The sequence below is a fragment of the Symphalangus syndactylus genome, chromosome 12 (genome assembly GCF_028878055.3).
Source record: "Symphalangus syndactylus isolate Jambi chromosome 12, NHGRI_mSymSyn1-v2.1_pri, whole genome shotgun sequence".
Lineage (NCBI taxonomy): Eukaryota > Metazoa > Chordata > Mammalia > Primates > Hylobatidae > Symphalangus > Symphalangus syndactylus.
The window spans coordinates 97,150,911-97,178,704 of record NC_072441.2 but is presented as its reverse complement, the minus strand read 5'-3'; the positions used below and the strand labels follow the sequence as shown (position 1 = coordinate 97,178,704).

At 42.7% G+C, this 27,794-nt stretch overlaps 2 protein-coding genes across 5 annotated transcripts in view; one reads left to right on the top strand and one right to left on the bottom strand.

The window, feature by feature from the left end:
- Nucleotides 1-1,288, top strand: part of NME7 (NME/NM23 family member 7) — a 238,133-nt gene extending 236,845 nt beyond the window's left edge. For all 4 annotated transcript variants that reach the window (XM_063627241.1, XM_063627242.1, XM_063627239.1 and 1 more), the window contains exon 12: nucleotides 1,000-1,288. In XM_063627241.1, coding sequence (XP_063483311.1) covers nucleotides 1,000-1,032 — 33 coding nt within the window. In that variant the 3' untranslated portion in view covers nucleotides 1,033-1,288. The remainder of the gene's footprint in view (nucleotides 1-999) is intronic.
- ATP1B1 (ATPase Na+/K+ transporting subunit beta 1) lies at nucleotides 1,097-27,794 on the bottom strand. Its single transcript, XM_063627256.1, has 6 exons — nucleotides 27,148-27,794; nucleotides 22,592-22,720; nucleotides 9,115-9,270; nucleotides 6,731-6,915; nucleotides 3,747-3,827; nucleotides 1,097-2,531 (listed from the first exon to the last, which is right to left on the bottom strand). The coding sequence occupies exons 1-6, from the start codon at nucleotides 27,242-27,244 to the stop codon at nucleotides 2,268-2,270; spliced, it is 912 nt and encodes a 303-aa protein (XP_063483326.1). The 5' UTR covers nucleotides 27,245-27,794; the 3' UTR covers nucleotides 1,097-2,267.

Here is a 27,794-nt window from a genome sequence, read left to right as displayed (position 1 = left end):
ACATACACCTTACAAAATGAGCTGACGTTTCTGCAAGACAAACTTCTATTTCCATAAATGTGGGTTACTTTGAGAAACTCAGTTTCATGTAGGTATGTTAGTTTGAGGATTTTTCTGTGTCATTTCAATTACTGAAGTCTCCTAAAGACTTCAACAATTAAAAAGTTAAGCAGTTGTGCCATTTTTCATAGTTCCCTTGCTATTTTTTTGTTAAGTGGAGTCATTGTTCCTCTCGTATTTATTTCACATCACACAATTTGTTGCTCTAGAAATAGCAAGACAAGAGAAATAGATTAGTGTGATTATAAATATGGAGCAATAGGTGGGAACTGAAGCTGTTTCTGGCATTTCTCACCAAAACAGCCATGGCCTCCGGGTCTGTCTCTCTGTAAGAGGGCAGCACCCCTGAAGACACAGTGCCACGTCAAGGATGTGTGTGAGCTCCTCTGCCTGCACAGGCTTTGTGAAAGGTTTCCATTTCAGAAATACAATGCCCTGATTTTAGTGTGGGCATTTCCCATGTTGGTTAAATGATACTAAATCTTTAATTATAGCTGGAAAATGTTTTTTGGGAAGCTGATTATCTTCTTTCACACTAAGGCTAATTTTTAAATACAGCTAAATAAGGACTTCGGCCAATCCCTGAACCAAAAAGCAAGGTATGAACCTTAATTTACTGAACCTCAAACCTAACCTCATTTTTTAAAAACTGAAGTGCTAACAAACAACTCTTTTTTTTTTTTTTAACACATATGTCTAGTGAAGCAATAGCAGGAACCAACACTTCATGTTTTCTAAACTGAGTGAAGTAGCACTGCAAGATATTTTTTAAATGGAACTTCAAACTGGAGCTTCATCGATTCTATGCCTCTGATTAACTTAATGTCTTTGGGAAGGGGTATGCCAGTGTCTGGAGTCCTGACCAACCTCTTGGACTCTGTTAAGTGGAAAAGACCAAAATTTGTCTGAACTAAGAAATTACGTGTTTGTCCGTTTCAGGTTCAATACTTCTTCAAGATCTTGGATAATTAGTGGTGTGGAAAGTAAAGAAGTCACAGGTTGGGACATTTAGACAAGAGTGAATCACACACATGAGGAATGTGTTCATTCTTTTATTGTCCATTGTTTTAACCTGACTGAATACAAGATCAACAAGAGCACTGTACTCCTGGCAATTATTACATATGTTAGAACATGGATTTTGCACTGTAGACAACATTTAACACCAGTCTATGGGGTACTGCATTGCTTTTTATAAAGTTCAAAATAAAGATTTATTTTCAAACAAGTGACTTTGGTTTATTTCATACATTACACTTTTTCTTGCAGAAAAAAATAAAATTGTACAACTGCATAAATATAAAATTCTTCCACCATGAAAATGGTTAAAACATTCATAAAGACACAGCACCAGCATGTGATGCCTCCAGAAAGGAAAAAAGGAAAGTAAAAGAAAATGTATAAAGCAAATTAATTAGCCCTGTCACTAGCCAAAGTGATGGGCAGATCCAGATCTCAGACACAGCTTTAGAACATACCGGAGGACAAGGGAAGAGATGTCAAGACAGCATTCAATACAAGCACAACACAACCCATCACCTTTTTGTGTTTTTCTGTAGTGTCACTTAAAATTTAAAGGGCAGTTCCCCCATGACAAACCCCCACCCCAGCCCCCAGGAAAAAAATAAAAATAAAGACCTAACACCACAGGAAAAGACTATGGAGTATGTTAAAAATGCTCATCGATGGGCCATTATCTTTGAAAGAGCCAAAAAAAAAAAAAAAAAAAAGAAAAAGAAAAAAGTACCATGCCAGTTTTATTCCCGTTGAATATTTACACCTTGGACAGCAAACCTTGCTCACATAAAGTAGAAAACAGATACGATAAAACATGGCTTGAAAAATGACCAGAGTATGCACCTGTAGTACTGTACACTAAATAAAATACACAAGGCAGCAATACTTAGGGGCCAGAAACACTGCTTACTACAAGTCAGTTATGGAATCATAATTTACAGTAAAAATGGGCACGTCCCAAGGCTCAATTTTTCTTTTTCTTTTGTCATTTACAGTAGAATAAATATTTTGTTGCTATTGCTACACTTTAATTTACATTCTAACCTATTAAATGCAGAAAGCTAGTGTAAAGCATATAGATTAAGTGTAGGTCCCATACGTATGACAGTTTGTTCAAGACTAGTAGGTTTTTGTTTCTGTATCTTTTTTTAACTTATTAAATGGCTAGTGGGAAAGATTTGTGCTTGTGATCAGCTCTTAACTTCAATTTTTACATCAAAACGTCCCTGAAAACGGTCTTTCTCACTGTACCCAATGTTCTCACCGTACGCCTTACACTCTATGCGAATTTCAGTGTCCATGGTAAGATTGGTGAACTGTACGGCCAGCAGGGGCTGCAGGTATTTGGGCTGCAGGAGTTTGCCATAGTAGGGATAATACTGCAGAGGAAAACCAGGGGAGTTGCCCAGTCCAAAATACTCCACATTTCCAATTTTATCCTTATCTTCATCTCGCTGAAATCCAGAATGAAATGAAATTTTAATGGCTCACATCATGCATCACTATGTGTACTCAAAAATAAGACTCAATCCTCACAGTAGTTTGCAAACTACTGAGAGAGGAAAGAACATCTACTCAGTCTATTCCATTGCAGCCTTGAGAAATGGTCTTAAGAAGAGACTATTCTCAATGTGCAAATGGATGGGGAAACTGAGTCAAATGCCACATAAGCATTCTTCAAGCCAACACAACCTCCTAGAAACAAGGCCAACATTGAAAGTCAGAAACACCTTGCTGTTGGCCCAGCAGATGATCTTTCTAGTGATATTATCTCCAAAGTTTACTATGTGCCTCTCATTTTCTTGTTGAGAAATCAATCTCCATTTCCTTTCTTGGTGCTAGCACTGTCTGGGAACTCCCTTTCTTTGTTCTGCCTTTCTCTCTAAACTGTCCATTTTGGATCTAAAGGAAACATGCACTAATTGTTACCTTAGTCTTTCAATTTTTTTTTTTTTTTTTTTGAGATAGAGTCTCGCTCTGTCCCCAGGCTGGAGTGCAATGGCGTGATCTCGGCTCACTGCAACCTCCGCCTCCTGGGTTCAAGCGATTCTCCTGCCTCAGGCTCTCGAGTAGCTGGGACTACAGGTGGGACTACAGGCGCACGCTGCCACGCCCAGCTAATTTTTATATGTGTAGTACAGACAGGGTTTCACCATGTTGGCCAGGCTGGTCTCAAACTCTTGACCTCATTATCTGTCCATCTTGGCCTCCCAAAGTGCTGGGATTACAGGCGTGAGCCACTGCACCCGGCAATATTTCAATATTTTTAAAAGAGAAGCCCAAACCACAAATTTTTATGTGACATTAATTTTTTTTAATGTTGGCCCCATATTTTTAATACATGCTGTGGGCCAGAAAGAAGTACTTCTGTGGGCTAATTCACCTCTCAGTTCTGTAAGCAAATATCCCAATGTATTACATTCAGATATTTGAGTTTCTTATGCCAATGGAGAAACTGACATCAGTCTTACTCTGATTACATCCTTCTGTTCTTTTAAAAAGTTTTACCTAGTATAGCTACAATTCATCTCACTGAGACTTATACTTGAAAGCAATGTTTCTTATTTATTCTATGAAAATTTTACCTGTCACTTAAACAGTCTCCTTCATTCTCCCCTCTTCCCCTGCCTACCCTTCCACCACCCCAGTAACCCTAAATTTGTCTTTACCTTGCCAGTGCACTGAACGGGAAGGACATTTGGGTTATACTTCATCACTGGGTAAGTCTCCAAGGACTCATTCTTGGGAGGCTAAAAATAAAACCCATTATGATCAGTAATTGTAAATGATTTCTTAAGTTTCTGAAAAATAAAACTACTCTGTATTCCAAACAAGTACACACTGGTCACAGTAAGTCAACGAAAATAACATAAGACATCAGGACAGCAGAATGAATGACTCCCCTAACCAATTTAAGGTCATGTTTGTGATTTTGTTGAAATGAAAATAAGTGCCCAAGTTTATAACGACTAAAATTAAGCTATGATGCAACCCAGTACTAAATGGAACTTTTAATAGTAGCCCATTATAAGCTTTGCTTAAAGACACTGAAAACTAAGTCGACCCAAAATATAATGCTCATTTGCTAAGATTAGATTACATGAGAAAGATGATTGACATTTCTGTTTTTATAAAGCGTGGGCTTTCCTCCTGAGTCATGAATAAATAATGTCATCCTTTTCCCTCAAGCATGACTTCAAGTAGGCTTTCCTTTTTTGTTGTTTTAATCTCCAGTCGGGGAGACTGCCATTTAAGGAGTGTTTCTTTGCAATTTTCTTTTTTTTTTTTTTGAGACGGAGTCTCGCTCTGTCGCCCAGGCTAGAGTGCAGTGGCGCAATCTCGGCTCACTGCAAGCTCCACCTCCCGGGTTCACGCCATTCTCCTGCCTTAGCCTCTCCGAGTAGCTGGGACTACAGGCGCCCACCACCACGCCTGGCTAATTTTTTGTATTTTTAGTAGAGACGGGGTTTCACTGTGGTCTCGATCTCCTGACCTCGTGATCCGCCTGCCTCGCCCTCCCAAAGTGCTGGGATTACAAGCGTGAGCCACCGCGCCCGGCTTTCTTTGCAATTTCCTTAGGAAAGTCCAATATGTAAAAAAAGTAGAGGTGTCACTGCCCTAAGAGGAAGAGTTGTCTTGAAGGGGTGAATCCACTGAAGGGACCCAGAGGACAGTCTGAAAATTACTGCTGTCATGAAATATCCAGAGACTCCTCTTCTACACCCATGGCTCAAATCTTATCTCAGAAGTGTGATGAATATACATCGCTGGAGGACAGTCACTTGCTTACTCAGATCAGCACAGCAAGTGAGTCTTGATGTGAGATGTAACACATACATAGCCTAATCAAAGTCAGAAAAAATATTAGTTCCACATCGGGAAGGAAGTACTATTTTGGTACTACTCTGTTTTGGATGCAAGAAAATGATCGTCTAGATTTGACTCTTTTGGACGTTTCTGCCAGCAATGTATTTGTCTTTAAAAATATGTAGAGAAAATGCTTACTGATAAAAGAAGTTGCCAGAATCTATCCTCAAAAGGTGAGGATAGTGAGATGCTGGGATACTCTGATCTCTGACAAAAATAACTCCAAAAGAGTTGGAGATTTGGGTGGAGGTGATAAATTAGGCAGTGGCAATGGACAACCAAGTAGCGACTAAAGAAAAAAGAAAAAAAGGACTGAAAAGAAAGAGTAGCTGAATTTATCACTGAACCAAGTAACTCTAAAGATGTGGGAAGAAATCAATCATAATAGACTAGACTGCCTCTGTGGGGTCCAAATGTCACTCAATGTCTACGATGAGCAATGTCAAAAGCAAGGTACTCAGAAAGCATGGGATGAGTCTTGGCCATGCCACAACAATTTCTTTTGCTGCTAAATAGCTGACTGATCTCAGTGAAGTATTCCCTAGCAATATGAATATCAAATACATTTTTGCATAATGGTTCTCACCGTTTTTCTTCCATTATATCCTGTCTATGTGGAAAGAAGCTTAAAATCCTGTTAAGGGGTACATTAATTTCTGCCAGCAATCCATCAAACTAGCCAGCCAGGCAACCATCCATCCCCACCTACTCATTTTTGCCTCTGATGGCAATAAAGGAACTTTGATGCATCCTTCAGTTAACAAAACTTTTTATCTCTATGTTGATTTTCTTTTGAAAATATTATTCATGGGTAACAAGCATTGTAAAAATAAATTAATAGCATTCAACAGAAAATTAATGAACAAAAGAGCCAGATTTCAGCAATGAAATGAATTTGTTCACATAACTCAATATACTGCAGTCAATTTCTATCAAAATTAGAAACAACACTCATAATGCCAATGTTCATATATGGGTGATTAGGGGAAACCTGCCAGAAGAAGCCAGGCTTAAGGGGAAAGGACAGCATTAATTCATGATCTGGAGGAGAGGATGAAATGGCCAGTTTTACAAAAGCAGACAACAACGATAAATTTTCCATTCTTATGGAGAATATAATCTCACCAAATGGTGAGCAATGGCAATTTGCTCATTTTTCAGTGATCCAGAGTAATGTTTATCCATTGTAAGTTGCAGTAATACAAAAAGCCAACAGCATGGCTAGCAAAGTTCAGCCTAGATGATGTTAAACTTCTACTTCCGCAATAAAATTCAGAAAAAATATTTTTTAGATTATCAATTTTTTTGAAATGTTCTTGTGGCTTCAAGAGGACCAAAACCAGACTATACATGCAGGTGGTTTTAGAATTTTTTTTTTTTAAATCTATTCTTTATGAAGTAAAAAATAAAAAAAAAACTTTTTTTTTTCTCTAACCACTAGATCACCAGGGAAAAAATATATTTTTCTATTTTTACATTTTTAAAGAGTTTATGTTATAGAAACTGTTATCTGGATACTGAGCAGGAGTATTAAGAAAAGGGCCACAGACTCACTTCAGAATGCAGCTTTGCCTCTCAGAATTCCTTTAACTTTAGAAAATGAGATTAATGCCCTAACTACAAGAATTGCAGGGTGGATACAGAAGTTTTTGGTGTTACTCTACTGGCTAGGTTTCAAAGTCAGCACTGAGTATACTTTAAAACTATCTTACATTGTCTTCTCAGATCAATTAAGTACTTAGTGTAAATGACTCATCTAAATTCTATCATTTAAAATATTACTTGCCTTAGGTTTGAAGCCTAGAACTCGGTTGAGCTTTATAATAATGCATGGTTTGCCCTCTTTGTAGCCATAAGTTTCATCATTTAATCCAGAGCAATTTCCCAGCCACTCAAGCTTGAATCTGCAGACCTTTCGCTCTCCTCGTTCATGATTAAAGTCTCCTCGTTCTTTCGGTTCACGGGGTACATCTAAAAATAAAAACACAACTTTTATATTGTACCAGCAATTCCCTTAGCAGTTCTAAGAAAAAGAAACTTTCTTCCTTGTCATAGTTACCTATTCTGAGAGTATGCTATTCTGCATTTAATGCATGATCTGAATTAAGCAAGATCTCCAGGAAAACCATCTCACACCTCTTCACTCATATTTTAAAAGATATTTTACCAAAAGGAATAGCTGGTATATGGCCCCACACCAAAGCTTCACAGTACTTGATCAGCACATAATATTTAGTCTCTGGCAATATTTCCCTTCTTTTAAATAACGGATTACTCAGCTACTTAGAAGACTGAAAGGAGACGGATCACACTGCATGAGTAGCATCACTCACACTGTCAACACTGGCTTAGCTCAGTAACAGGGATATTATAATCAGAATACAAAAGGATTGTCAATAATTTTCAGAACTAGGTTTTTTTTTTTTTTTTTTTTTGGTCAGAATTTTTAAGAAGGAACTGGTATTTTTCCTTTTCAACCACCACTTAAGGATTTTTTTGAGACAGGGTCTCACTCTGTGGCCTAGGTTGGAGTGCGGCAGCACAATCATGGCCCACTGAAGCCTCAACCACCTGGGCTCTAAAGATCCTCCCACCTCAGCATCCTGAGTAGCTGGGACTACAGGCGTGTGCCACCCTGTGGCTAGTTTTCTTTAATTTTGCAGAGACCGGCGTCTTGCTATGTTGCCCAGGCTTTTTTGATTTGAGTTTCTGCCTTTTAAAGCTATGCATTAAGCATTTGCTGGACTGAGAAATTTTATTCTGGCGTTTTTAATTCAATCCTCATATAAAAGCCAGAAAAAGACCAAGTGCATATAGAATTCAAAGTTAATGCACAGCCTGCTGGAGGAAAATAATGCAAATACCATAATTTACATATAGTTTTTAAGTTCACAAATTAACTATTTTCCCTTCAAATAGTGAAGAGTCTGAATTTAGACTATCTCCTTGAAGTGATTCACCCTGATTATCCCTCAGGCCTTTTAATTACTGCAAAGTAAGATGAAAACCTCATTTAAATTCTAATGAGAAAAATTCACACTGAAAATGTTCTTTCAAATTACTAAATATTTCCAAAATAACTTAAAATGGCAATTTGCCCCATACTCTGACCAAGCCACAGCCTGCCTTATAAAATACTGGAGTTGGTAAATGCTTGAATTGAATCAGAAGGGATATTACCTAGTAAAACTCAGAAAGATGTTTTATGTTTGTTTTTTTTTTTTAACTTTTTTGAGACAGGGTCTCACACTGGTGCCCAGGCTGGAGTGCTGTGGCGTGATCGTGGCTTATTGCAGCCTCGACCTCCCAGGCTCAAGTGATCCTCCCACTTCAGCCTCCCAAGTAGCTGGGACCACAGGCACACACCACCACACCCAGCTAACTTGTCTTATTTTTTGTAGAGATGGGGTCTCACTGTGTTGCCCAGGTTGGTCTCGAACTCCTAGGCTCAAGCAATACTCCCTCCTCAGCCTCCCAAAGTGCAAGGATTACAGGCATGAGCCACTGCACCCAGCGAGAGTTTTTTTTTTTGTGGAAAGAATGAGAACATGGACTGGAAAATTCACAGTCCGGGTAGTAAGAGGGAGGACATGTATTCATGTCAATGACTTAATGAAGCTAAGAGCCTCTCTTTACCCTTCATAAGTCATTTCCTTATCCAAAATGATCAGCTGCCTAACACATATTTCATTATCTATCCCAACCAGGATCAATAAAAGTACACCCTGACCATACATCCTCCTTCATGAATGCCAGTGCAGTGATAGCTAATCACACCAAAAGGTCTTTCTGATGAGAGAAGGCCCTGTGCACTCTTCTATAGGGAGAACTTTTTGGGGAAGATAAGGAAATAAGTAGTTGTACTTTTCAATGGATGTAAGAGAAAGAAAACCGTAATTGCTGTCTTGGGTCTGAATAGTAAAAATAGTGCCTAGGAGTGTTTTAAAGTAAGACACCTTTCCAATGCAGAAAACAGTCATACTTGAGGCTATACTGTTTTTCATTGTGTCTTCCTGCTTTTTTTAAAAAAAGTGTCTAAATATGGCCAGAGTTCAATCTTTCATTATTTCAGGATTATATCTCTCGATCATTAAACAAAAAATAGAAGTGGGAAATAAGACTTAAAGAGAAAGAAAACTAGCCACAAACATCTACAATGAGTCTACTTACCGCCACAATCTTCAAAAATCATGTCATCCCTCTGGGCTGAATCTTTGTACTTTTCCAGGAACCTAACTATGTTCAGCACATATGCCTCATAGCTCTTGGGATCATTAGGACGAAAGGAAATTTCAGTCTTCTGGATCTGAGGAATCTGTGTTAATCCTAGACCAGGCAAAGAGAAAATCATTAGTAGGAAGGCAGAAACCAAGATAATTCAAAAGTAGACTTTCCACATACAAAACATACTTTGCTAACTCCACCTGGCTAAAAAGAAAGGGTCTTGCCTCCCTTGTGAAATCACTCCTCTGGCATTTAGATTAGGTAACCCCAAGTACCAATGACTATGCTTTAGTATCACAGATCAGTTAATTTCCATAGCAACACTGCATGGTAGGCATCACCTCCATTTTATGAATGACAACACTGCTTGCACTGAAAGGTTAAGTACCTGGGCCAAGGCTGCACAGAAAGTGGTAGAACCAGAATTCCAACCCAGGTGTGCTGTACTCCAAAGCCCATTATGTTTCTAGTACCCCAACATGCACAGTTTTTTAAAATACCCTGCTAGCTAGCATTGTGTGCAGGTGGCTTTACCCTCCCTAATTGCACGTAAGCCTTGGACACAGAGGTCTTCTTTTATAATCCTTATTGTCAGTAAATATATAACCATTCCAAATTCTCTAGACTCAAGCCTACCTAACCGAGATATTTCTTTGGATCTTTAACCTAAACGGGAAGAATTTGGGACATACATACAGTAACCACAAATGCTTTCCAATCCGGAAGTCTCAGCATGTCAGTGCCGGTCAGATAAAATTCAAAGTCCATATGCCTTGGGTTTGCACTCTCTAAAAATCTGTTACATTCTTTAATATCCAAAAGCCTCTGCCTTCATAAGACTTCCTAGATGGGTATGTGAACCACACTACACAGCACTACTCAGGAGCAATGGCTGGAAAAGTCCATCACAACTGCATTTTATTGTAGGACTGCCAAATAAAAGATGCCTGGTTACATTTGAATTTTAGATAAGCAAAGAACATTTTTTTTAAATATAAGTATGTCCCAAATGCTATGTGGGACATACTTATATTTAAAAATTACTGTTTATCTGAGGCCGGGCATGGTGGCTCACGCCTATAATCCCAACACTTTGGGAGGCCAAGATGGGTGGATCACCTGAGATCCAGAGTTTGAGACCAGCCTGGCCAACATGGTGAAACTCCGTCTCTACTAAAAATACAAAAATTAGCCAGGCGTGGTTACACACACCTGTAATTCCAGCTACTCAGGCGGCTGAGGCAGGAGAATCACTTGAACCCAGGAGGCGGAGGTTGCAGTGAGCCAAGATCGTGCCACTGCACTCCAGTCTGGGTGACAGAGTGAGACTATCTCAAAAAAAAAAAAAGAAAGTCTATATATATAGATAGATAGGTAGACAGAGATATAGATGTATATAAATATATATGGAGAGAGAGATAGATATATAGTTTATCTGAAATCCAAACTTAAGTGGGCACCCTGTATTTTTATTTATTAAATCTGGCAACCTGATTCTAATCCTCACTCCCAGATCTCCCCTCTCTGTGTGGGGCCCACAAGGGGGCACATCATCACAATCCTTGATAAGTGACTACCCTGGCTTCCCACCCCCACCTCCCAGCAGGTCAGAAAGTGCCTATGTCACTATCATTTAGGGGCTTGTCAAACATTCAGTCTCAGAGACTCCCCTCCAGACCCACAAAATCCTAATCTCTAAGAAAGAGATTTGAGAATCTGTTTAATAAGTATGAAAAGATCTTTAAACACCCTTGGCTTAGAACTGCTTCTCTAGGGAATTATAATCTGAGAGTGGCAACAGTGACTCAGATATGAAGACAATTGACGTTAACGAATGTGGAAGTGATAACTAGAGTGCAGCACCATTTGTAGGGCTTGAGAAGCAGGCATCAGTAAGGCTCGACTAAATGCTATTCTTTCTAGTGATTGAGGATGCTTTAAAAGTGGTTACATAATGAGGTGGGCTCAGGGGGTTGTATAGATATGCTTTTTCACACATGTAGTTCCCTAGAGGAATGGAAGGGCTAGAGAGGAAGACAAGTAATCACTGGAGCAAGGCACAGGGGTGCCCAGGGCAAAGGACTTAAGGCCATTAACAATCATCTTCAGGCCAGGTGCAGTGGCTCATGCCTGTAATCACAGCACTTTGGGAGGCCGAGATGGAAGGATCGCTTGAGCCCAGGAGTTCAAGACCAGCCCAGGCAACCTAGCAAGACCCTATCGCAATTAAAAAAAAAAAAAATCATCCTGAAAGGGATGATGTAGAACCTGAAGAATTTTGGGGAACAAAAATTTCAACAGTGATAGAAATGAATCAAAGGGGAAGCAGCTGAATTTGCTCATAAAAATCTTCAGTTTAAAATAAACACAGATTACAGTTTAAAATTTTGTAAAAATGCCTACAAGCCATAATTTTTAGTATTTCTAAAGCAATTTAAATGTACCCTGAACAATCTTTTTCTATGTTAAAATTGGCATTGTGATCATTTATGGTGCAAAACAGCAGTATTGTAAAGAGAAGAGATACCTGCAAAAATAAAGGTGAGCAGAAGCTTCCACAGATAGTTAATGCTTGAGACAGCAATGGTAAACAGAGTTCTCCAGTGAAATGGAGAAGTCGGGTAGGGAGGGTCACTCCTGGTTTGAGTTGTAAATAAGACATTTAAGTCAAGGTGACTTGCCTGGACCTGGGGGAAGTACACCAGCAGACCCAAAGCCAGAGGCTCAACAAAATTCAGAATGGGAGAATCCTGGAGTCAGGAGGGAATGGAGCCTTGAGGGATGGTCACGCTGAGGGGCCACCCGAAGAGCCAGTGCATAGGCAGCCAGAGAGAGAGACAAATGCCTGTGCATCGCTCAGGCAGGAGGTCTGCAGGAACCTCCTCCAAGTATTCTGTGTGATGTTTGGGGGTCAGGAACAGAAATGGACTTATGTACACAAGGTTAAACAGTGTTTCCAGGCTTGGGAAAGACCAGGCAGGAGGGTGGTGGATGGCTAGACAAGTGAAGGAGATCAAATGTCAGAAACCAAGGAGGGATCTCATCTGACCTTCAGGGAAGGTGGGGGGAAGAACCACAGCCAGGGGACCGAAGGGACATTGGTGTGATAAACAACAATTATGCAAGCTGTGGTCCATCAGCAGAGGGTCGGATGCAGCAAAAGCCAAAATATAAACAAGCCTGATATTGAGATTTGGAGACTCTCACCTAACAAGCTGAAAGGAGGAGTGACCCTAGAAGGTCATGTTGAGAGTAAACATGGTAAAACCTGGATTGCGAAGTGAGTGTCACGAACATCCTTGTTCTCCCTGGCCTGACTTCAGTGGCCTCTCCAGTGGTTTGCCTCTCACTTTCTGGCTGCCTGCATTCTCTCTTCCAGTGGCTGCTCAAGGTTCCATTACTTTGATATGAGTATGAGGAATGGTGATGCCATTTCTCAGATTCTCCCACACAAAAAAAGGAGTAAGAACAGGAAGAGGTATTATGCTGAGCGCTTTTCACTCCTTCACGATGTCAAGTCCACGGTCTCCACTATTAAAAGTGACCAGGGGACATGTGCCAGACTCAAAACATCAGCAACTCTCACTCAGTCCTCTGGGCTCTTTACTAACAAAATGATAAGGCTAGTGCATTCCCCAGGAGCCTAGGGGCTATCACCAAAACTAAGTTCATGTTTACTCATAGACCTATGACAAATCTTTCTTGTAAGTGCCTCTGTTGTTAATCATCTAGGATATGGACGGGAATGGTGGCTAATGCCTGTAATCCCAGAACTTTGGGAGGATGAGTTGGGTGGATCACTTGAGGCCAGGAGTTCGAGACCAGCCTGGCCAACATGGTGAAACCCCATCTCTACTAAAAACATAAAATTAGCCAGGCATAGTGGCACATGCCTGTAATCCCAGCTACTTGGGAGGCTGAGACACGAGAATCGCTTGAGCCCAAGAGGCAGAGGTTGCAGTGAGCTGAGATAGCACCACTGTACTCCAGCCTGTGCAACAGAGCAAGACTCTGTCTCAAAAAAAAAAAAAAAAAAAAGAGAAAGAAAAAAAAATCTAAGATCACATTTGTGAAAATAATAGGTATTACTGTTACATGAAGTGGTACTACTGGCCCAGAAGAGAGTTATATACACAATTGGCCTCATGTCTCTCTAGACGGGGCAAATAAGAAACAATGAAAACCAAGTAGTGGAATCACATCCCTTTCAACCTGAAAGCCCAAAGTTTTCAGTAAGCATAGCTCATGATCTAAGCCAGTCAAGTTTATAATTACTTTGTGAGGGAAACATAGATGCAGGCTGCTTGAAGAATCTTGACTTTGCTCTTACAGAAGCATCAGAAACTAGTGAAACCAAGAAAGCAAGCGGTGAAACATAGACAGCTAAGCACGGAGTCTTAGAACCCTGTGACTTGCCCAGCTGGATTAGACCTTAGGCCAAAGCCTCTGCCCTGTCCTTTCCATTTTAAGTAACAGAGAACCTTGGTAGAAGGAGCCGAGGAATGACAGATAAACCCCAGAAAGCTCAGTCATGTCTTACTCTCTTTTGTGAGCTCATGTTTCCCTCTGGAGTCTGAGGGGTCTTAGATGGTGGTAACTAACATAAGCCTTAATGACCATCCTTTTAAGATACAGAGCTTTTGATCCAAATGTCACTTCCAGTAAAAAAAACAGATGGTCTGGGTTTAGGTCATGCAATCAGCTCACACATACTTACCACATACAGAAACAAATGTCCAGGAGGCCACGCCACAGTCAAGCGGCCGCTGCCTCCTTAGTAGCTCTTCTGGCTCCCTTTCCTCATATTTCCACAAAGTCTCTCTCTCACTCCATCACCCACTATCTCTGCCTCCTCTCTTGTCTTTATCCGAAGCCTGATGGCCTGACAACTTCTCCTGGACATCACCACAGATCAGCCCCCGGGTCTGTTCTGTTCTGGATAGTCTTAATTAGGACAGTTTTTGATGAGGTCTTCTCCAAACATTAGAAAAATTCCTCTTCTCAAGTTATTTCTCTAAAGCAACTAGATACTCACAAGTGCAAGATGAAAGACCTTTGAAAGGATGTCCAAATCCTTTAAATCATTTACTTTAGAATTATCAGACTGTTAAGAAGAGATAGAAAGCAATGGGATTGGATTTGGTAATTATTACAGACAGTTCCCAACTTAAAATGTTTGCCTTACGATTTTTCAACTTCACAGTGGGTTTAGCAGGGTTGGTAAATGCATTTTTGACTCATGGTATTTTCGACTTACAATGGGTTATTGGAACATAACCCCATCCTAAATCGAAGAGCATCTGTATTTTGAGGCCACACCCAAATTCTCCAACCATGACATTCTCCAAGGGCTGTACAAATCCTACCTTGCTGACTGGAGTTCTCATGAGTCATATTTCACACTAGACCAGACACTTTCTCCCATCATGCCCCTCTTTCTACTGCCCACTTCTTAAAGTTGTTAGTTATGACTCTGGACACGGATGAGCTCTGTTTGCAGTGGTAACTCCCAGAGGGCCAAAGACAGCAGAACACCCAATCGCTGGCACGCAATTTCAAGTTATATTCCAGGAAACAAGTGTAACCTTTTCCCTCTCCAGTCTTCTAAACTTGAATTTACATTAACCACCCCGAGCTCGAGAGACAGCTTCGTACTGATAGGATCATCTGCCTTAAGCTATATATCATTACTTAATGAAGCCACTTGAAGAGGCAGAAATCGTAATCTGGGTATGTAAAATTTTAATATTTGGTTTTCAGTGAGTATTTCAACTTTACATAAGATTTAGATTTAAAAAAAACTTTTGGCTTCCCACTTGCTTTTCAAAGACACATTTACCTGTCCTTGGTCCCCATCTCTTGAGAAATAAGGAAGATCCTCCATGTTTAGCTTTAGTAAGTGTTGGTAGCACAAGGGGGAAAAGGCTTGAGGGAAAGGATTTTGTTTCTAATTAGGTTTATAATGTAGCAAGTTCATCATTTCTCAATCTACATGTTGAGTTTAAAGTATTTAAACTAGAATGTAGCTATTTCAACCTTGTAAGTTATTCAAATGCACAGCTGCTTGCACCTGTCATTTAATACATCTGATGAATCACTAGATCAAATCTCTAAATAGGAATCATTTCCCATGGAAACCTCCAGGAAAGTACCCATATGACTGAGAAGGGCACAGGAAGCAAAGAAATGCTCCGAGTTGAAAAGTAATTTCCAATTTAAAAAAAAATACAGAGAGGTATGAATTCATACATACTCACACATGTATATGTACACATACACACACACATATGTATGCATACGCATATATATGAGATAGAAATTCCTCCTTTAAGTGCCACTCTGTAGGACCTAAGATATTTCTGGATTTTGTTTTTTTTAATTTTTGTTTTACATCTGTGGGTTGGTATCAACTTACCTAGCAAAGGGGAGAGGCACAGGAAAAAAGGTGCCTTTGTACTTTCTGGAAACCAGCCACCTTTGACTCACCTTCTGCCTCAGGCTCCCAGATTCAGGCTCTGAGATTAGCAAGGAATAAATCTCCCTGCCTGCAGGCAGGGTCACATTCACACCCTTCCCACACTCAGAATCTGCTCCCTTTACAAAGTCTTAGAAAATTGAATCCCTGGACTGTCTCTACAGCCAATCCGGATGTTTACCAACACTCAGGGTAAAGAAATTATTCCTCCTGTCTAAGCTAAATGCCACGAACTCTGATTTAGGCTGTCCTCTGATCCGTCCTCTTCTTCCTATGGCTGTATATTCACTTTCAGGCAAGCAGGGAGCTATTCAGTTCAGATGACCTATCTTTAAAAATGCATATTCTATAGGGGCAAATCCTTGGTATTTTGTATAGCTCGTAATTGTGCTTATTCTCAATACAATAAAGGAAAGGTGCCACTTTTATAAAAGAATAATATAAACAAATAGATAAATCCTAGTATTTTACATTAATTATGCTCAAGGCCAAACTGAAGAGCAAGTACATATAGTATATTTGACTTATCTAGATATGACCTAACATTTGTTAAGTAATATCCTGAAATAAGACACTGCATTCTACATGACATTTGATAAGATCTACTCATGCATGTATGTGGGAAAAAGCTGGATGATACATCCCCATTCCCTTCATCTCCCCAGCTTCTCAATAGTCTTGGCTGCATCCGACAGACCAGCTGGTCATCAGATTACTAGCATGAGAGCCCTGACCAACAGTTAAGAGCAACCAGTCCAATAACCCCATCAGATTTTATGGTAGAAGTGGACCTGTCAGGCTACTGCTCTTTCCACACCACTTTCTATGACTCTTGGGTGAATGCAGCAAAAAACCCTTAAATGAAACTTCACAAATCCAGCTTTTTTTTTTTCCCCCACCATCACTCCCACAGATTTGTTACCTGGTCCTTCTTACTTATCAGGTCTCTGTTCTGCTTACTCATCATACGATGGGCATACAATGTAAGATCTGTTTTTCTGTGGCTCCAAGAACATTTTAAAGTAAATCATTAGGTTTCCTGTGTACCCAAGAGATGACTTACTAGTTGTATCCTTGTCTTTAGAAATAAAGAAATCACCACCTGGGTAGTTGAGTTGTTGAAGCCAAACAGAGTTCCCCCCACAAACCCTTTACCAAGTCATAAGGCTGGGCAGTAGCTTTTGGAAATCTAATTGCCACCAATGCTAACTTGTCCACAAATTCTGGGACCAGGTAGAGAGGATCCATTTGAGGGTGGGAAGGGAGGAGGAGAGGGAAAGTGAGAGACAGCTGGGTGTATACAGATACATCGTGTCAGCTGAGAGATTACAAAGCAGTGTATTCTAACTGGAAACACCTCACTGGCACTTTGCACTAACAATCCCTCCAAAGTATAAGGAAGCCAAATGTTTCTAATTTCTCCTTACTTCTCCTTTGAAATGTGAGCGAGAGATAGTAATACAAGTATGAGGTAGTTTGGGGGGGCGGGTAATTAGATATTCTGAGATTGACATAATGACTTCTCAGGAATTTTACTTAATCCAGCTGAGACTGAATGATAATGGCTTGAACCCTAATGGGTTTTTTGTTTGTTTTGTTTTCGTTTTTTTTTTTTTTTAGATGGAGTCTTGCTCTAGTTGCCCAGGCTGGAGTGCAGTGGCACGATCTTGGCTCACTGCAACCTCCACCTTCCGGGCTCAAGTGATTCTTCTGCCTCAGCCTCCCAAGTAACTGGGATTAGAGGCGCCTGCCATCACGCCCAGCTAAGTTTTGTATTTTTAGTAGAGACGGGGTTTCACCATGTTGGCCAGGCTTGTCTCAAAATCCTGACCTCATGTCATCCGCCTGCCTCGGCCTCCCAAAGTGCTGGGAATACAAGTATGAGCAACTGCGCCAGGCCCCTAATGAGTTTTAAGATTAGATATTTCCTCTTTACAATCAAGATGAAACTGAAAGTGCTGGTGGTGCCAGTGTGGTCAGCTGGTCTGCATCCACCCCACTTCTTCTGCCCAATTCTGGTTACCAACAAGCCAAGAATATGACCCTTTGAAAATGTGTCTGCTAGCACTGAGCCGTCTATACTTCAGAGCTAAACAAACAGCCAACCACAACCTGAAAAGAGAGAACAGCAGCATACATTCATACCTGCCTACCAGGAAGCAAGCCAGCTGGGAATCTCCCGGACCCACCAACTGACACACAGTGACCTTCATTTCACTCCACTGTTGCTAAGTGAGCCTGGGGTGGGGGAAGGGCAACGGCGGATGTGAAGAAGAGACTTTTCCATTACACCACTGGGCAGGCAGCAAGGCAAGCGGGGTCAAATCAGGGCCAGGGCTTGGTAAGCCTGAGTGTGTGTATATCCATGAGCGTGCGTGTGTGTGCACGCTTGCATGTCCGTGGGCATGCATGTGGGTGTGCGTGCCTGTGCCTGCTCAGCCCTCTCCAGCACAGCTAATTGCTGCGTCTCTCCCCAGATCCAACTGCATCAACAGATGAGAAGCGCTGCTGCAGAGCAGCACTGCAGGACTGCCTAAGAGGGTCTCCTCTGGAGAAAAGCTTGGCAGGAGCTAACCCAACAAGCGTGGGTTTGTTAAAGGGAGAGACTGCACAACAAATACAATGCCATTTAAATTCACTTTAAAATTTTTAAACACGTTTCCCAAATGTCTCTTAAACATTTTCATGGAAAGCTAAGGTTTTATTGACTCCATGAAAATCTAAGTGTGCAAAGCATCCCTGTCATATCTGGAAATTCAGTGTCCAAAAAGAAGAAACTGCTGCTTCTAGTAGAAAGATAGGGCTATAAAAACCCTGGACCAGGTGCGGTGGCTCACACCTGTAATCCCAGCACTTTGGAAGGCCGAGGCGGGTGGATCACCAGAGGTCAGGAGTTTGACACCAACCTGACCAATATGGTGAAACCCCGTCTCTACTAAAAATACAAAAATTAGCTGGGCATGGTGGCGCGCACCTGTAGTCCCAGCTACTCGGGAGGCTGAGGAAGGAGAATCGCTTGAACCCAGGGGGCGTAGGTTGCAGTGAGCCAAGATCATGCCACTGCACTCTAGCCTGGGCGACAGAACAAGACTCCCTCTCGAAAAAAAAAAAAAAAAAAAAGAAAAAAACAGAAGTTGCTCTCAACAGCTACCCTACATTTAATACCATTGGTTTTGCCACCATAAAGTACTATTTGCTTTATATATGTTTATCATCTCATTTAGTTCTCACAGAGCATATGATTCCCCATATTTTTCCCCCCTTTTTTTCTCTTTTTTTTTTTTTTTTTTGAGATGGAGTCTTCGCTCTGTCACCCAGGCTGGAGTGCAATGGCACAATTTCGGCTCACTGCAAGCTCCGCCTCCCGGGTTCACGCCATTCTCCTGCCTCAGCCTTCCAAGTAGCTGGGACTACAGGCGCCCGCCACTACAACGGGCTAATTTTTTGTATTTTTTAGTAGAGATGGGGTTTCACTGTGTTAGCCAGAATGGCCTCGATCTCCTGACCTCATGATCCGCCCGCCTTGGAAGTGCTGGGATTACAGATGTGAGTCACCGCACCTGGCCCCACCCCTTTTTTTTAATAGGAGACTTTAAAAAAAATTTTGTGTGTGTGTAGATATGGGGTCTTGCTATGTTGCCCAGTCTGGTCTTGAACCCCTGCCTTCAAAGGATCCTCCTGCCTCAGTCTCTCAAAGTGCTGGGATTACAGGCATGAGCTACCACACCGGCTGTAACACGACTTTGTAAGGAATATCATGTGCATTAAACGGCCACCATTGTTCAGGGCCAAGAAGCTGTACACGTTCACCATTTTTTTTCTTACATTTCACTTCCATTCTGTAGTCTCTCCTCTGAGATTTCATGTTTGGCCTCTCAGTTTATCCAATATTATCGCCATACAGGCCCAAATACACTCACTGCACAATTGCCACTGCTTGATATGGCCACATTCACACGTTATTGAGAAGAGATCCAACTACAAGGTATTCGGTGTACAAAGGGCAGTCAATACCCCGTCAGGCTGGATTTGCATTCATGCCTCAAATTCAGCTGATAATATTATTAGTAAGTCCTTATATCTTTAAATCATATGCAAACTTTCACACCCGCTAGGTGTATCTAACTCAAATTTACAATTTTCCCTCTTTAACTTGAAAATGGAGGCTTTAAAGATACTAATGTGAAGCCAAAAAATTGTCAGGGTATTCTTAAACACACCGTTTGTCTGCATACTTAAGGAGTTATTTCCTATGCAAAATACAAACTTCTAACATGTACTCTGAAAAATGCCAAGGAGGGTCCAGTTAGGGTCCCCCAGGCAACACAGGGCCATAAGGGGTGGCCGAAGGGCTGCACTTTGTGGCAGCCAGCACTCTGCTGGCCTGGCCTGATCAAGGTTCAGCACTCTGCTGGCCTGGCCTGATCAAGGTTACTGTTATTTTCATATGAATGTCATGTCCCTTGGTAAAGGCCCCCGAAAAACCCCACAGGGTAAGGCAGGTGAAGAGGAGGGGCCTGACCTAGACTCTCCTGAAAGATGATGGGGGAAGGGATGAGGAAAAAGAAGAGACAGAAATTACCAGGCCAAAGAACAAAGAAGATGGAGGACAGAGGACTTTTCCTGTGACTCAGACCATAGGACAGGAATGCATTTTTCCAAGATGAGCCACCAGCATTCCTTCGGAGAAGTCAGGGTTTGTCAGGTCAGTCCAACTGCTGTGAGCACACTAAATATAGGTACTAAGAACATGTCTTTTAGGAAGGGGATGGAAGGAAGGGAAGGGAGGCACGGTGAGAGGGTGTTGGAAAGGACTGAGCACTTCAGCCAGTTGATTTACAGCCAAGGTCACTTCCAAGTCCTTACTTACAAGGCCGGGCACTTTGGCTATTTCTTTTCCAAAGTTAAATTTTCCTTTCTGCAAAGGGCACAAAAAGAATTTTTAGTTTTATTAAAGGCTGACTCCTCAAAGTTTATATAGTCAAGGACCATTTTTTTTTTAATCTAGGAAATTTCCTGAAGAAAATATTTGACTTTGTAGTCGTATTTGGCTTTGAGTATAAGAATTATAAAACAGCAGCAAGCCAGGCATGGTGGCTCATGCTCACACCTCCCAGCACTTTGGGAGGCCGAAGTGGGTGGATCACCTGAGGTCAGGAGTTCAAGACCAGCCTGGCCAACATGGTGAAACCTTGTCTCTACTAAAAATAAAAAATTAGCCAGGCATGGTGGTGCATGCCTGTAATCCCATCTATTTGGGAGGCTGAGACAGGAGAATTGCTTGAACCTGAGAGGCGGAGACTGCAGTGAGCCGAGATTGCGCCACTGCACTCTAGCCTAGGTGACAGAGCAAAACTCTGTCTCAAAAAAAAAAAAGAATTATAAAATCACATCATGATGGAAGAATAACTTTTAAATGGCAGAACAAAGAACAAAAACAAAATATCTGCACCAATTAAAATTACGACTAATGGTACCACAAAAGTTCTAGTAGAAGAGGACATGAAAAGCCACAATGCTTCCCTATCACCGAACCCAACGTAAAACATGTTTCAGCTTCTCTGCATACTCCAGAATTCTTGCTTCGACCTTTCCACAGACCCACCTCTTGTGGAAAACAGTTGCTGGAAACTGGATTATTAAGCAGGTTTAAGTCATGTTATTTACTTACGTGATTTTTTTTTTCCACTTCCCCAATCCCTCAGATCTAAATTTATCTGGAAATATTTTGAGTTTTTCTTACAGTGGAGAACTATTTGACTTAGGGCTACACAACAATGCTTGCCACCTCTGTATTTTAAAGATCTTCCTCTGTGAATCCTTCCCACATTCAAGGAGGTGGGCACGAAGAGTCTGTGGCAGGCAGTGGCCCTTGATCTAGGCTGCTCAGGGCCACGTAGATCATCTGAAGATTGTCACCTAAATACAGCTGTTACTAAACCTTTGCCAAGGGAAAGCGGAGAAGGGACAAGTCATTGCCACCCCTCAGCAGCAGCCTCAAGGTCATTCATAAGTGAGAACCCGGATGTTATGCAACACTTTCTCTCTAGGTCCTCCAGACAATGATTTTTACAACAGCCAGATGGTAAATTCACGTTTGTGGCTATTCCACTGCCTTGTCCTATCAGCATCAGGCATGATGGCAGTGGGCCTTTCACGACTGGTGTGGACACGCATAGCTCTACACTGATGACACCCAAGTCACAGCAGGGACTCGTGTGGCAGTTTGCATTTTCATATGATAATCTTTTTGTTCACCCAAGTTTTTAAGAGCTAAAGGAGACAGTTAGTTAAACTACAAAGTGGGACCAGAAAGCTGGCAAATGAGATGCTTATTAAATCAATGGGTATAAATATTGAGAAGAGTGACTCTGTTCAAGGTCAAACTGCAAATTAACAGCAGGTGGAACAATAGACCCCTAAAGTCATGGCTCCTCTCCCTGTGAGTAGCTGCCCATTCCACAGCTTCTTATCATCTCTAAAAATAAGTTCACCTTTTAAAACAAGAGCCCAAGTGACTTTTTTAAAAGGATTTATCTGAGTCATAGCCCCCCTCAAGAAGTAAAAAAATGTCTGTTAGAGTTGAAAAGGTCTGGAAAGGATCCCACTAACCAAACCCTAGAATATGAAAAATGAGAAGACAGGGGCCCCCATCAGAACTCAGTCTGTTCACAGTCACATAGCTGGTGGGTAGCAGGCTGGGCCAAGAACCAGGACTCTTCACCCTCACTCTAGAACTCGGCAAATAAGATGTCTGCAACCCGTGGGAGCTCTGCCTGCAATGCGGGTAGGACATCTGGCTGCAGCCGAGAGAAGTTTCTCTTTTCCCTTTTCATGGTTGCTTTAAAACTACATTATAGAGTAATTTTCCAAAGAATTTTTTCTCAATAGAAAAAGTGACACCCATGCTATCTCTGAAGGAAATGAAGCTACTCATGTGGATTTTACCTGGCGGGGCCACTCGGTCCTGATATGTGGGCTTAAATTCACTGATGGTGAGCAGCATCACTTGGATGGTTCCGATGAAGATGCCAGCCAGGCAGCCATAAAATATTATGTAGAATAGAAGGATCTTAACTGCAAGAAGAACAGAAACAAAAAGTTGTGATGCAGTCATATGCTCAGAATGAAAGTTTAATCTTCCCACGGATGAACAAACTTCCTTCCTGGTTCCCCCAGCCCCATGATTTCTTCCTTGTCCAATGTCAAGAGTGCACCTCACCCCACTGACACAGGGTAAAAATCGACAGGCTGGGCAGCCCTCCACTTGCAGTGTGTATGGGAGGTGGTTAAGGGTAGGAGGAATGTTCAGCTAGAACTAGGATCCTTATATTTTTTATTCCCTAAATTTTAAAAAAAGTATACATATTTTTTATTCTCAAAATTATAAAAAAAATCATGAAGATCACCAATAAAATCTAGAGCTATGTTTGGATGCTTATGCAATGAATTTAAAATATGACAGTATACTCCCTTAGAGACCTGTTTTCTTTGCTTGCATATCCCTTGACATTTAAATACTACAATCCAAGCTCTGCTGCTTCTCCAAATGCTCAGATGCCTGAGGGTTATTCTGCTCTGGCACAGCGATGAATGCTGAGAAACCCAATGATGTTATCCTCCTGTGTTTTTTTTTTTTACTATCACTCTCCTTTTGGTTTGTATTATCAACAAAGCACACTCTTTCCCCTTGGAGAACAAGACAAGGGGAAAAAAAGAAAATTTTATAGCGAAAATGACCAGCACATTTTAATTCCATCTTCTGGAACTGGAACAAGAATAATGACTGACTTGCTGGGCTGCATTTTCTTTTTCCCATAGTTAACAAGGTAACAGGATGGAGGCTGAAATAGCTGCAAAAGCAAAAAAAAAAAAAAAGACTCAACACATAGATGGGAATGCGGGTGGCTATCAGTTACTGGTTTACAAGGATTATCTCCCTGATTAGCCGCATAGTAACAGGCTGTACTAGGCACTGCCTGGCAGCCCTGTGCCAGCCAAACAACTCAATGTGAATGCAAAACAGGGAACAAGTGAACTGTAAGGTTATCGAGTCAGAAGCATGACTGCACAAAGGAGCCTTAGGTTACTGCTAAAAAGGTCCAGATCTCATGCATTAAATGCCAGGGTACTTGGGGAAAAGCCACTGAAAAACAGTATTATTGAAAAGACCTATATGTGGTAGGAGGGAGGGGGCCAGGGAGGGAGTGGGTACACAACTGCAGGAATTAGCCTTGTTGCCCTGTCCATACATTTAAAAGCCCAACTTTCCTATCAGGCACTAAATAGTTAAGGGAAATCAGGCTACAGAGCTGTCAAAACAAGCAAAACACACAAAACCACAGCAAAATGCTTAATCATAATCCTTTTTCTCCTCTATCAAAAGCAAATAACAAGGAAAAAGGCAAAGACAGAAGCAAAGATAAGGAAGAAAGAAAAGGTTGTGTAATCCAGAACTACAGCACCCAACTCAATCACTCCCTCCCCGTAGGACAAGGGTTAAGTGCTGCATTCTGTATCCAAGCAGCAGTAGGCAAATGGCAACGCCGTGACGTCAAGAGATCTGGAAAATTTTTCCAGTGAATGCTCCTAAGAGGTGCAAGAGTTGGTGTAACAGTCAGCAAGACAGCTGTCGTAGCCCTGATTCAAGTTTCCTCTTGTTGCCCCCCACCCCCACCTCATCTTAGTGCTCTTAGCTTACCTACATGTGCCCCTTCGAACAACTGAAACATCTCTATACTCATTCCCTGGACTCCAGATGCCCAATTCTAACAACATAAGAGAGTACATAATTGAGGCTACAGTTTATACAAATAAGAGCAATAGAAAAACAAGTCATTTTGCAAGTACGCCGATTAAGCTCAGAAACAGACAGCCTTTCTATTCTGCCCACACGATATCCTAAGAAAAGTGAGGAATTTTCCCTTTTTGCTCTGAGATGTTACTTGATAAAATCTCCCTAGTTACTGCCGTGAGGTCACTGGGAGAGAGTGGAGCACTCAGGACTAGAGGGGCCTACGCAGTGGCTCACTCAGACACAGGCCACCAGGGGCCCCCCACTAGCCAAAAAAAAGGTTAGATAAGTCACACCAACTCTCTGGGGTGGCACTGTGAGGGGAGCGGAGAGGCTTCAGAGGCATCTCCCTTTCAAGCAATTTTTCTTCCTTTAAAAAAAAGTAATACAAAGGTTTTTTTGGAAAAACAAACAAACGAACAAACAAACAAACAAACAGTGTGTACCCTTCAAAAGGTCACGGGCAGGCATTCAGGCCTAGCTGTAAATATAAAACCTACCAATGTCTGTATTAACCTAATAAAAAGGTGGAAGGCACAAAGTGATTTGCATGCTGTGATTTCTCCAGCAGGTGACAGGCGAGTCTCCTGCGTCCATCTTGGTGAAAATCTACCTATAAGCAAAACCGAGCCAAGGGCATCCTGCCCTCGCCCCAAGGGCATCCATGTTGGGCCCAGTGCTGAAAAAGGGCCATTTTCTCCGTAGGAGACGGTAATTGCTGCAGCCTTTTCTACCTAAGAGAGGCTCTGACAGTTTTTACACTGCCAGAAAGGGGCAGACATATTAGCACAAAACAAAAAGGGGATTTTTAGCCCAGCACCTGTACCGTGGAACACGGAAGGGAAGAGGAGGCAAGTACAGCAGTCCTGGGGTCTACATTCACAAATCAGCATACTGATAGCTTGCTGGATAGGATACCAAGACATAAAAATTGACACGCACGGTCTCTCTTTCTCTCTCTCATGGAGGTGCTGCCCACTAAATGTCGGCTTAAAGAATGAGTCAGTCCATACTGCCTTACCCTCTAAAGCAAGTATTATTCTAAGAAGCATGAAACTGGAATGAGGAAAGATACATATTATACTAAGGGGGAAAAAGACAAGAAGGCAAATTTCACAATGTGCCTAGAGTCAGTGCAGCCCCTGCCCCTGTGACGCACCAGGGTCAGACCACCAGAGAAGGAAGCCCCAGCTAACCTGGGGAGAAGGGTGCCCATACCGCAGTGCACCTTCCAGGCCTCCCTCAAGTTACAAGGAGTTGCCAGGGAGCTGTTCATTCTACACACACCCCACAGTTCTTCAGGTTTTCCTTTCCACAGTAAAACACAGGAAACCACCTTTATGCCTGAGACACTATGACAATAATCTCAATGAAGAACAGTCTCCCCAAAATAAAATACAAAACAAAAGCTAACAGCCATTAAAGAACTACATTTTCCACGGCTCAGGGATACCTATGCTTCCCAGTAACACCTTGGAAAGAGGCTTCACCTTGACTAACCTTGAAGTGTGATGCATTATTAACCCTTTAATTTTCAATCACGAGAGACAGGATGCATTTTTTTTCTTTACAAAAATTCATATATTCCAGCTTCTTCCATTTCAAAATGTCAGCTAAGCACTATTTCCCTGACTCATTCTCCTGCCGATTCCCACAGATCCTCCCAACCAGAACACCAATCGGCCTGTGTTCAGGACTCCCTGAATGACTGCAGTGGTGGTGGTGGTGATGGTCATGATGATGATGATGTTGGAGGAGGAGGGGGCAGTGATGCAGCAGGGGGAGTTCCCTCCCTCCTTCCCTCACGCAGTCACGACTCTTATAGATTCGCCTACAACTCTGCCCTTCAAAATGACCTTTTTTTAAAAAAAAAAAAAAGTCACCCTTCCGGAGAGGCTGAAAACAAGGAATCTAATTTTCGATGGAAAAAAGTCTATCCAACCAAGCAACAGGCTGCACAAAATATTTTAAGATCAGCTGCTCTGCGTTTATATTCCCTTAACCATAATCAACCCAACCTACTGACTGATCCACAACTGTCTGTGTAGACCTTGAAAACAACCAGACTTTGCCAGGTTTCGGGCCAAAGCTAAGAATCGGAGTCCTGAAATGGAGCTTACTGAACCATTTCTGGGTGGTGATGACTCCAGGGGAGGTCATGGAGGGAAACCCTTAGCCATCGCTGTGAAATACTACAGTGTGGATGGATTCCTCTCCACCCTTCTCTTTCCTCTCTTTTGAGGTACGTATTTAGACTAGAAGAAAGATGCTGTAACACACAACCTCGTCTGCATTAGATCCCATTACCTCACGAGGTTCTCTCAAGACCCCAGATCTCATTTTTTTTTTAAGGACTCAGGACATGGGAGATAAAAATGTAGTCTCGCAGAGCCTGACCATTCCCAGGAGTAAAGGGCTCAACCGATGCACGGTAGGAAAGACTGCAAATTACCAAGCCAAGACCGCAACGATATGCATAACCTTCCGCCTGTCGTGTTCCAGCCCCGACCCTGCGCCCCATTCTGGGGACTCCGCATTCCGCACAGGACTGCAAGCCCAGGCCGGCGCGACCCAGCAGCGTCCACTCCCCTCGCCCCCGCCACCCCGGCCAGCGCGGCGGGTGCGGAACCCACTGCGGAGCCTGCGCAGGGGATGCGCCGCCCGGGAAAGATCAGATGCGGCGGCCGGGAGCTGCGGACCCCGTACTTACACCAACTGCCACCGGTCCTGCCCAAAAACTCCTTCTTCTCTGAGTTCCAGATGAATTTCTTCCAACTACCCTCCTCCTTGGCTTTCCCGCGGGCCATGGCGATGGCGGGTCAGCAGCTGCAGCGGTCCGGAGGGTGGGTGGCTGCGGCGCGCGCCCTGCCGTCCTCTGCGCCGCTCGGCTTCTCCGGCCTCGCTCTCCGCAGGCAGGACGCGCCGCTGCCGCTGCGGCTTTCGGAGTGCGAGACGCGCGGCGGAGGAGCCAAGGCAGGAGCAGGAGGAGGGGGAGGAGGCGGCGGCGGCGGCGGCGGCGGCGGCGGCGGCGGGGCGGGGGCGGAGGGAGGTACGGCGCAGGCTGCGCGGCTCCGAGCCCCGCACCTATTGGTGGGCGCGCAGCCGCTCGCGGGCTTTCTTTCGTCCACCGAGCGCTCCTCTAGCCCTTGGGGGGTCGGGGGCTCCGCGAACCCGCAGCTGCCGCTCCCGCTGCCACTGGGGACGTGTGCTGGGCCCCCGCCTCCCTTGACCTCTGCAGAGACAGGCCCGGGGTAGGAGAGTCAGAGAGGGAAGGACGGACAAGTGGACTGCGGGGCACCACAGGCACGCCCGCCACGAACCCAGGAATTGGCTGCGTCCGCCCTACCTTTACTATAT

Coding starts and splice junctions, on each gene's coding strand:
- ATP1B1 (XM_063627256.1), bottom strand. CDS start 27,244: ATGGCCCGCGGGAAAGCCAAGGAGGAGGGTAGTTGGAAGAAATTCATC. Junction 6,916..9,114: donor GATTTTTGAAGATTGTGGCG/GTAAGTAGACTC, acceptor TTTTATTTTTAG/ATGTACCCCGTGAACCGAAA. Junction 3,828..6,730: donor TTCTAGGCTTCAAACCTAAG/GCAAGTAATATT, acceptor TTTTATTTTTAG/CCTCCCAAGAATGAGTCCTT.